General features: G+C 47.3%; 1 protein-coding gene across 1 annotated transcript; it reads left to right on the plus strand.

The window, feature by feature from the left end:
- Nucleotides 1-6,350: 6,350 nt before the first annotated feature.
- LOC123099638 (short-chain dehydrogenase TIC 32, chloroplastic) lies at nucleotides 6,351-8,865 on the plus strand. Its single transcript, XM_044521757.1, has 8 exons — nucleotides 6,351-6,599; nucleotides 6,963-7,194; nucleotides 7,301-7,380; nucleotides 7,608-7,761; nucleotides 7,855-7,933; nucleotides 8,167-8,248; nucleotides 8,348-8,403; nucleotides 8,571-8,865. The coding sequence occupies exons 1-8, from the start codon at nucleotides 6,482-6,484 to the stop codon at nucleotides 8,739-8,741; spliced, it is 972 nt and encodes a 323-aa protein (XP_044377692.1). The 5' UTR covers nucleotides 6,351-6,481; the 3' UTR covers nucleotides 8,742-8,865.
- The last annotated feature ends 1,866 nt before the right edge of the window (nucleotides 8,866-10,731 follow it).

Raw genomic sequence — 10,731 nt, forward strand, 5'->3', positions numbered from 1 at the left:
TGAGGCTATGATTCTCAAAGTGTGATGTTATTGCATGTAGGCGGGAAGCCAACGGTGCTGCGCACGAGCTCGCTAAGTTAGGATATGAATGTAGTGTGAATGAACCCACCATATGGGATGTCGATGTACCGGCGTCTATGGCCGGACTTGTTTTAGGCGACATGCCTAACCTGGCTGCGTAATAAAGTGTTTTGCTTTGACCCTAAAAAAACCCTAACTAAGCTAATTAGCACTAAGCAATTTGGATAGGGTCGGCCACATCTCCAAAGACCTAGTCAGCCTTTTTGGCTGGGCTACACTCTTGCACAGGAGGGCGCCGGTGGCCTTGTGTAGCAGCAGCAACAGGTAGCAGGGGCATCAACCAGCAGCAGCGCAGCAGGGGAACACGGGCTGCCAAGGCAGCGGAGCAGAGAGCATCAACAGCACATAGTAGCAGCAGTAGTAAGCAGAGCAGCAATAGCAGGAGTTGCAGCGGCAAGCAGAAGCAATGCAGCAGCAACGGCGGTAGGCAGAGCAGGGGCCGTGGGCGGCTGCGGGGGACGCGCCTTGGACGCAGCCAGGGCGAGCAACGGCGAGCGCCAGGAGCGGCGGACGCGCGCGCAGAAGGGCGTGGTGCAGCGGCGAGGTGCGACGGACGCAGGGCTGTGGTGCCACCAGGGGCTCGCGAGCACAAAGCGCCGGACGCGGCGACGGCGAACACGGGTTTGATCGGGCGCGACGCTATAGCTCAAAATCGAGCGAACCTAGAGGCTAGTCTGCATCTACATGGGCACGGGAGCACTCCCGTGTGCCTAGCTGGCCCCGGGATGGCCTGTAGCCACGGCGGGGAGCACCACAGCGGCGGCGCGTTTTGGCCGGAGCAAACGAAGACGACGACGGGACTATGACTATGGATCGAGAGCGGTTAGGAAGGGGAAACGTAGCGCAGCTCACCGCGATTCGGAAGAGGAGCTCGAGGAGGCCGGGGATGCAGTGAAGGCGACGGATTTGTCGATGGCGCCGCGGTGGCCGGAGGTTGAGGAAGACGGCGATGGCGGCGATATGGTGCGACTCCGATCGATTGAGAGGCCGTAGATGAAGAAGCAGTCGACAGCGGTCCTCCTGGACATCTCCGGGCGGCGCGGGGTGGCTGGTGGTCGCGGGATCGATGGCGGTGCGTCGGCGACCGCACTCGGGCGAACAAGACAGAGATGGAGAGGGGTGAACGAGGGGAGTGGGGAGGGGAACGGGCACGCTAGGGTTCGAAGAGGGGGGCTCGGGGGCATCAAGTAGGCGCCGTCGGGGAGGGCGGATGGTTGCCACGGCGACATGCCTCGGCCGTGTGAACAGGAGGAAGGGGACGGTAGCAAGATGGGCCGGCCTGGTTGGCCTGATGGCCAGCTGGGCCGAAGCCTAGTGAGGGGGGGTTTCCTTTTCCTTTTTTTGTTTGTTTTGTTTTGTTTTACTTTTTCTAATATTTCTTTTCTGTTTTCTTTTAGTTCCTAATTATTTTAGTTTTAATAAAATACCAAAATGGCACCTAAATTGATGTTACAAATTATGCCACAACCACAAAAAGTTTCATCCCAGAATAATATAGTTTTGTATTTTACAAAATATAAAAGGCATTTAATTAATGGTTTTAGCTACTGATTTAATTAGTTTAGTGCATTTAAACATTTTATAAAGACTTGGTTTCTCCACCAATATATCTTATGAATTATTTGTCACAATAAGATCATTTTAGTTTTGACTTTTGAAAACTTTAATTGTTTGACTTGTTTTTTGAATTTGGATTTTGAATCGGTTTTGAAGTAACGCGAGATTAGCAACAGTAACGGAGGTGACGTGGCATCATTAGCAGAGGTTCACTGTAGCTTAATTATCCGGGCGCCACAATCACTCTGCCAGAAGAAGCGTGATGGGTAGAAGTCTAGCCTCTTCGGGACTCCCACCGGAACCTCGAAGAAAGAGAGAAGAAACATGGGCATACTCGTGAGGACTGAATTAATCGTCCTCCGTATGACATGAGTTTGCCTTTCCAGCAACTCAATTTCTTCTCAAAATGATCCTCAATGCACTTCCATTCTCTGTTGGTTAGCTTACGATGGTGAATTGGTATACCTAAATACGTAAAAGGTAAAGCCCCCAATTCACACCCGAACAATTGCTTGTACGCATCTTGTTCATCATTAGCTCTTCCGAAACAGAACAGCTCGCTCTTGTGGAAGTTAATCTTTAACCCGGACAATTGTTTGAACAAGCATAACACTAGCTTCATGTTTCGTGCTTTTGCCAAATCGTGCTCCATGAATATGATAGTATCATCGGCATACTGTAGAATGGATACACCTCCGTCTACTAAGTGCGGGACGAGGCCGCCTACCTGACCCGCATCCTTAGCTCTTCCTATAAGAATTGCCAACATATCGGCCACTATGTTGAAGAGAATAGGAGACATCGGATCCCCTTGCCTCAGTCCTTTGTGTGTTTGGAAATAGTGACCTATGTCATTATTCACTTTAATTCCAACACTCCCTTTTTGCGTGAAGGAGTCTACCTGGTGTCTCCAGGCCTGATCAAAATCTTTCATACGCAATGCCTGTTGAAGGAAGGGCCATTTGACCTTATCGTATGCTTTCTCAAAGTCCACTTTGAAAACAACTCCGTCTTGTTTTTTGAGTGGATTTCATGGAGTGTTTCATGCAGAATGACAACCCCTTCCAGGATGTTTCTGTCCGGCATGAAAGCGGTTTGGGACGGTTGCACGACAGAGTGCGCAATTTGCGTAAGCCTATTAGTCCCGACCTTGGTGAAAATTTTGAAAATTACATTAAGAAGACAGATAGGCCTGAACTGCTCAATACGAATGGCCTCTGTCTTCTTGGGGAGTAGAGTAATCGTTCCAAAATTAAGTTGAAACAACTGAAGCTGTCCAGAGAAAAGATCATGGAACATTGGAAGCAAATCCCCTTTGATAATATGCCAACATTTTTTATGAAACTCCGCCGGAACACCATTCGGCCCGGGAGCCTTATTGTTCTTCATTTGTGAAATAGCCTCAAACACCTCTTTATCCATAAATGGGGCGGTCAAAACCTCATTCTCGTCCGACGCAAGTTGAGGGACATCCTCAACCCTGGACTCATCTAAGGAAACAAAGTTATCTTCCGGCGGCCCAAACAGCTGCTTATAGTAAATGGTAATATAGACTTTCAGATTTTCTTGATCTAAAATCGTCCCTTCTTCCTGCTCAAGCTGAAATATCCTCTTCTTGCGGTGTTTGCCATTTGCAATCATGTGAAAGAACTAAGTGTTATCATCCCCTTGGACGATTTTGCGAACCTTAGCTCGCAATGCCCACTTCAATTCCTCCTCTCAAAGAAGATCTTTCAGCCTCAACTCCGCCTCTACCTTAGTTTCCAGCTCTCTGGTAACTAAAATAGTGGATTCGGCTTTTAAGTCTAGGGATTGAATAAGTAAAACGAGTCTTTCCTTCTCAGCCTTATAAATCCCATGAGTATGTTTAGCCCATCCATGAAGGAATCTTCGCAGATGCCTAATCTTATTCTGCCATCTCTCAACAGGAGACCTTCCTCCTGAATCTTTAGCCCATTCTCTAGCGATCAGCTCAAGGAACCCTTCTCTATCAAACCACGATAGCCCGAAAGAAAAGGTGTTCTTATTTCCCACATGGGTTGGATCGCCAGAGTCAACAAACAACGGGGTATGATCCAAAATTGCGCGTGATAACGCCTGGATTGTTACGAGGGGGAACTTCTATTCCAATTCGACACTATCGAGGACACGGTCCAGCTTCTCAAAAGTCGGGTTAGGTAGCGAATTAGCCCAAGTGAATTTCCTACCAGATAGCTCTATCTCTCTAAGATCCAAGCTTTCGATTATGGTATTGAACATAAACGACCATCTGCCATCAAAATTCTCATTATTCTTCTCCTCCCTCCTTCGAATAATGTTGAAATCGCCCCCAACTAGGATTGGGAGCTGTTCGCTACCACAAATATGAACCAGATCAGCCAGAAAATCTGGTTTGAGTTCTGGCTGCGCGGCCCCATACACCGCCACCAAAGCCCAATTAAACCCATCGGCCTTAGATCTGACCCGAAACTTTACCGCAAAATCTCCCATGACCACACTCCGCACTTCCAACGAATCACACCTAACCCCAAGTAGGACCCCGCCGGACCTTCCTCTTGGAGGTAGGCAATGCCAGTCAAAGTCGACACCCCTCGATAAAGTGCTAAGGAATTGGGGGGGGGGGTGAAATTATCCGTGGAAGGGTCTGTTACCTAAGGTACGTCTTCCGTCTCTCACTCTTGGTGATTTTGTCGGATCGTGGAGGGTCGTTCAAGGTCGCCGGAAGAAGACTCGGCAAACGGGGGCGCCGGCGCCGGCGATGGATCTCGGTGAGATCCGGGCGGCCAGGGAGAAGCGTTTGAAATCATTATTGGGCCAAGTTGGGCCTGAATTGATGGGTATCTCCGAGGTGGGCCTGGTTAGTACTGGGTCTATGGCCCAGGTGGCTGACCAGGCTTGCGTTCGGTTTCTGGGGGGCGACGTGCATGTGCAGGCATCGGATCGGGAGCCACCGCATGCACGCAGGCCTTCCTCCTGTTGCAGCGCCGCTGAAACTAGGGTTCGTCGTATCGGGCGAATTGGTTTCCCTCCCGCTGCTGTTGGCCGTGCGAGGAGGAGTGCTGGCCCTGCAGGCGTGTTCGCGGCGGCGGCGGACTGTGAGATCGTGATGCCGCCTAACGTCCCGCCTCCGGCGAAGACCGCGCCTGCGGAGAGGACGGCCGCGGGGCTTGCTGGAGCTGCTCCGGCGCAGGCTTCGGGTTCGGCCCCGCCGGCGCCCGCACGGGCTGCCATGCCCCCCACCAGGGTCGCGCCGCCGCCGTCCAGGGCTGCGCCTACTCCACCACAGCTCCCTTGGCCCAGGCAGATGGCTGGTGGGGGGGGGAGGGGTGGCTCTGCACATGGTGCGTTTGGCCGCGGAACGGGCGCTTTCGCGGGAGATAGCCGCAACCCTCCTCGTGGTCAGTGGGGCGATGACGGTTTTAATGCTTACGGAGATGGGTTTCATCGTGGTTCGTCGTCTACCGGAGGTGGGCGCGGCTATGCTTGGTCAGAGAACGGAGATAACGGGAGAGGGTTTCAGGGGCCGCCGGGAAACTTCGTGGACTTGTTCCCCAAATGGATGTATCTAGGACTAACTTGATGCTAGATATATCCATTTGAGGGACAAGTTTTTCCGAACGAAAGGAGTATAAAAGTTCATTGGAAGTACAAAACATCTTAAACATTATAAAAATTACACATAGTTTCCGAGACCACCGAACAAGCACTACTGCCGTCCGAACGAGCTACCGGCGCTCTGTTGTTGCCACTTCTCTATCGGAGCCGGCTTGACTTTATCGATGACAGTCGGGAAGTCTTCACACGACTTCCTTTTACCCCGCAGGCCTGCCTCCGTCATGTTGGTGTGACCTCTTGCGCTGACATGATGTATGCGAGAAACAATGGAGTCTTGGCTCTTGGATCTACAACTCTTGCAGCAGTGAGGGCGTCTTCTTCAGGATGTTGGTTCGGCAAGCCCGTGTCCTTCATGACTTCTTGTCTGCGATCAACAATGACAAGATGTCGACTACAATGGAGTGGTATATGGCGGCGCGCCATCGACCCGTTTGGAATGATGGAAATGGCCGATCCTTAAATTTTTTGATGTACTCGCTCTGTAAACAAAGATAAGATGTTTTAGATCACTATAAGGAGTAATTTATGAGAAGGCCAATTTGGCTCCCGGGCTCAGCTGCACCCTTTCCGATGAAAAAAAATCAAAACAAATACTAGAAAAATAAAAAAATTCTAAACTTTTTTTGTGTGGTAGATAATTTGATGCGTGAGGTTCGCTGTAGATTTCAACTCGTTTGGACATTTGAGCAGCTCTCTGCAAAAAAACAAAATCGGGATCTGTAAAAAAGTTCATTGTTCACGAACTGTTTTGACCCGATTTGTCTTTTTTGCCGAGAGCTGCTTAGACATTCAAATGAGTTGAAATTTGGAGCGGACCTCACACATTAAATTATCTACCACACAAAAAAAATGGATTTTTTTGAATTTTTCTAGTATTTGTTTTGAATTTTTTTCTGAGCGGGGGCATCTGAGCCCGGGCTCAGATGCGGATTTTCGGTAATTTATTTTATTTTCTTGAGGAAGTTTCTTTGTTTTCTTTTTTGGGGCATTTGGTTATTAGATCCGCGTTCTTTTCGCAAAATAAAGAAATAAATAACCGGAGTGTATAGTACCGCATCAAGATTCGTGCGAAATTAGCCTGCTCAGATTGCAGGAAAAGATAGCACGGTCGACGATCCTCCGCCGCAATCCTTCTAATCTGCTGCTGGAGCGGAGAGGCCAACGTAGCTTAGTGTGGAAACATACCGACTAGCGAAGGAGGTGGTGGCTGGCGGCGGCAGCAACGGCGATGGGGATCTGGGGCTGGCCGTGGGGGCGGCGTGGGCTCTCGGGCTTCGGATCCGCGTCCACCGCTGAGGACATCGCCGCCGGCATCGACGCCAGCCATCTCACAGCCATCGTCACAGGTGCGTGCTTCTGCTGCAGCATTTTTTGCGACTCTGCTTGTCCCTTGTGTGCTACTGCTAGTAGTGGCTGGATGCAGAGTCTCATCGCTTGCTGACAGTGTGCTGATGAATTAACAAATTAGTGATTAAAAAGCACAAAATATCATTAATGGGATTATCTGCATTTGGAATCTGTAATTATTGGAGCTATTTGTACTATTATTTTGATATAAATGTACAATCTCTGCAACGTGAGTAAATATTAAGGGAATTGTTCAGTTATCATGATTAAAGGACAATTTCAAGCACATTTATGCTCATTCAGAGTACAGTACAATACATGAGGCAGACTGATGATTCTGCACTATTGATTGTCATATGCAGGAGCAACAAATGGCATTGGCAAGGAGACGGCCAGAGTTCTTGCACTGAGGGGAGCAAACGTGATCATACCAGCAAGGACGCTCGAGAGTGGGATGAAGGTGAAAGAGAGCCTCGCTGAAGAGGTGCCGAGCTCGAAGCTACATGTCATGGAGATGGATCTGAGCTCCCTTGACTCTGTTCGCAGCTTCGCGGGCTCCTTCAACTCCTCCCATAAGCATCTGAACGTCCTCATGTATGTCATTGTAATTAGGCATCATCAAATATTCAAAAGAGGCACAAAGTTTGGTTGGTACTAGTAAACACACTGACTGGGTTATTTATTCTGGCCTTCTCTGAAGAAACAATGCAGGGATAATGGCCTGCCCTTTCCAGCTATCCAAAGATGGCATTGAGCTACAATTCGCAACGAATCATCTTGGTATGTATTGTGCAGTTACATTCCTTTATGTTATAAATAAGAGTTGTACAAGTTCGTCACTAGTGTCAAGACCGTCGTGGTAGATGCTTTTGATCGTACACTGTTACCCATCAACAGTCATTCATGTAAACATCAGAATATCTGCTATTGCTGATGCTGCGTTGATATGAGATGTTCAGTAGTTCAGGCCTATTCAAACACCTTTTGAATTTTCACCTTGCGAGCAGGCCATTTCTTGCTGACAAATCTTCTACTTGACAAGATGAAATCAACTGCCAAGGAGACCGGTGTGCAGGGCAGGATCGTAAACCTAGCTTCAACAGCTCATAGAAGGAGTGATGGCAAAGGCTTTGATCTGAACAAGCTGAACAACGAGTCCAAGTCAGCAATATGCTATTCTTTACTGATTTTGTTTGCATGAATTCAACATAAGATCTCGCTGAAGTTCCTTCTAACGTATTGAAAAAATTACAGGTACAATGCATTTAGTGCATACTCACACTCCAAATTAGCAAATATTCTCCATGCAAATGAGCTATCCAGGCGTTTTCAGGTCTGCGATCTCTTACACCTTACATCCCTATTATTCATCATGAGTTAAGCCTAGAACAAAGCATCAGCTGAAACCTGACAATGATTTTGAGTAGTCTAAGGCTCTAAGCGATGCACTTGCAAAATAATGTTGTTATTTTGTTCTGAGCTGATGAAACAACATGATGCACAGTAAGGTAATACACATTGTGTCAGGCCTTATAAAGGACTAAAGGTTGTTTGGTGGAAATCCAGGAAGAAGGATGTGATCTGACTGCAAATTCGCTGCACCCTGGAATCATCGGAACCAACATCGTTCGCTACATCACGACAAACAGTAATATCACTGAAAACATAACACATTGATTCCAAAGGAAACTGTTCTGCCCAATACACTTAAAGCAGTACCCCAAGCCTTAAACTGAATGTTCTGCAGGTGTACTGGCCTCGATTTTCTCACTGGTCAAGCCTTTCGTGAAGGATATACCCCAGGTAATCGAAACATGGCCGTCAGTGTCAATCTCTTACAAGAAGATCAAGCATATCTCTCATTCTGAAATACATGGCCATCAGTATCAATGTCTCCCAAGAAGATATTTTTCTATGAAAGCTAAAATGATAACAAGATTTTAGCCTGACAAAACTAATTTGTTGTTCAGGGAGCTGCAACTACCTGTTATGTGGCATTGCATCCTGATACCAAACGTGTGTCCGGCAAATACTTCGCCGGTTGCAACGAGGCGACGCCGACGTCCGTCGCAAGAGATGCAGAGCTGGCCAAGAGGCTGTGGGCGTTTAGTGAAGAACTTGTAGAAAATAGATCGAAATGATGTGATGCGGTGTGCTGTGATTGTGTGCAGCGGCGACGCATAACTACGCCACTGATTGTTTGTACATACTGTGAACTGCCAAAAAGAAATCCATGAATACGGAAAAGCTTTGCGTATTTTTTCATTGATAGGAGAATGTAGATACATGGTACAGGGCACAGAAGCAACTCGCAAGCATGTACACATGGCCTGAGCGAGTTGCCGGTGTGCATGTAGTCTAGGGGCTGCGCTAGCCCAATACACGACGGCCTCCGTCTCCGGGAGAAGGATTGCTAAACCTTTGTCACCGGCGTGTGCCCACAAGCAAGCTTTGCCTTAAATGGAGTGCACCGTGTGCGCGACAGAGGGTCGCGCCCTGTTGAAGACGGACAGAGATCAGGTGACATGCATGTCACCGTGTGCCTTGCGGCTGGAATTCAAATTTAAACATTGCGAAAAAATCTGAAAAAAAATCATGCATGTTCACATCACATATTAAGATAACCCCTAAAAAATTCAGATCAAAATTCGAAACATACATCGAGAAACAAAAAAAAGAAACTCAGATGTCTGTCTCATGCACTTTACGAGAATAGAATTCAATCAGATAATAATTAATCAAGCATGATAATGGTATTGAAAGTAGAATTAAAGAGATGCGCGGACGTAGCTAGTACTACTTAATTACCCTGGGTCACACCCATTTCAGCTCTGGATTCCATGGGCCGATAACCTCTCTGATGAACTTTTGCCAAACCCCGCACGACAAAAAAAATGAATAAAAGAGTTATTAATTAGTTGATATCAGGAAATGAACTAAAGAGGTCGACATAGTGCGATAATGGTTGAAATTACCTGTCGAGCATCATCTTCACGTTTAAGTATTCTTTAGGTTCTTTAAGTAGGTGAGTCCAGTACTTGAACTTTTCCCTCGTCAAGTTCAATGATTAGCAGGATCCAGTGGAAATTGCATGCGCACACGTTTGTATAAGCGGGCATGTGCATAACTCATCAACTACACTTATTAACATCTAGTAAGCAAAATAAAATTTGTAGTACAAGACGGTAACACTCCCCCAAAGTTGTAAGGAAGTAGTATTTCTGGTTGGGTATTTAGTTGCTTCAAAAACTCTAGCAAGCTTCTCTCTGTGTCTTTTGGGCTGATTTTCCACATACCTTCATTAACGGTATTTGGGTCAATAAACCCAATGCCATAGACTCTATCTCTTTTTATTTTATAAATCTTCATTCTGCATAATATCACAGAAAAGAATATAGTGAGGATAATTACAGGCAATCAACGAGCACAGCTAGAGACTTAAATTACAGAAAGAAATCACTTACAGACAATAGCAACTGACGAGAGATTTGTCGAGTGCGTCTTGATTGAATAACTGAAACATTTCTTGAAACTCAACCCACAAATCTTTTTCATGAAAGTAATGCTTTGCCTTGACTTTCACCATGAGGCTCTCTCGCCCGTTCTGTATTTCTCTCAGGTATCAGTCATGCAATCTGTGCATTTTCGTTGATAGAAGCGGGACCTCCTCAGGCCTGACCAGAGGTTGGCCCGGGACATATTTCCATGCTACTTCCTCCCACTAGTATGCGTCGGTGCTATACAAACGGTTTTTAACCCCTTTCCGCGAAGGCATTTGGAACCGTCGCCTAGTGAGTGACGGCGATCGGGGGTCCTTCCCGCACGACCCAGAAACCGTCGGGGATAGGGACCCTACAGTACTCCTACTCGTCTGTGCTCGCATTGCCATCGCAGTCGGTATTCTGTGGTGCTACGTTTATGATGCGCGACACATCACAAATGGTTAACTATTATAGAACGTGTATGATAAGCATACAATCACACACATTCGCTTTTCCCAAACCGTATGTGATAACTAATTAAGAAGATTAGCTAATCATCGTACGAGTGTCGGACAGGATTACGAAACGTCGGGCCATCGTAACATCGTCGTACACAACAACTATCGCACACGCTATTCTGTGGTGCAAC

Source organism: Triticum aestivum, chromosome 4D (assembly GCF_018294505.1).
Source record: "Triticum aestivum cultivar Chinese Spring chromosome 4D, IWGSC CS RefSeq v2.1, whole genome shotgun sequence".
Taxonomy (NCBI): Eukaryota; Viridiplantae; Streptophyta; class Magnoliopsida; order Poales; family Poaceae; genus Triticum; species Triticum aestivum.

Bases quoted from the DNA above. Each gene is read 5' to 3' on its own strand.
- LOC123099638 (XM_044521757.1), top strand. From the start codon at position 6,482: ATGGGGATCTGGGGCTGGCCGTGGGGGCGGCGTGGGCTCTCGGGCTTC. The intron at 7,762-7,854 runs GTCAGCAATATG...AAAAAATTACAG, and splicing joins AAGCTGAACAACGAGTCCAA to GTACAATGCATTTAGTGCAT. The intron at 8,249-8,347 runs GTAATATCACTG...AATGTTCTGCAG, and splicing joins TCGCTACATCACGACAAACA to GTGTACTGGCCTCGATTTTC.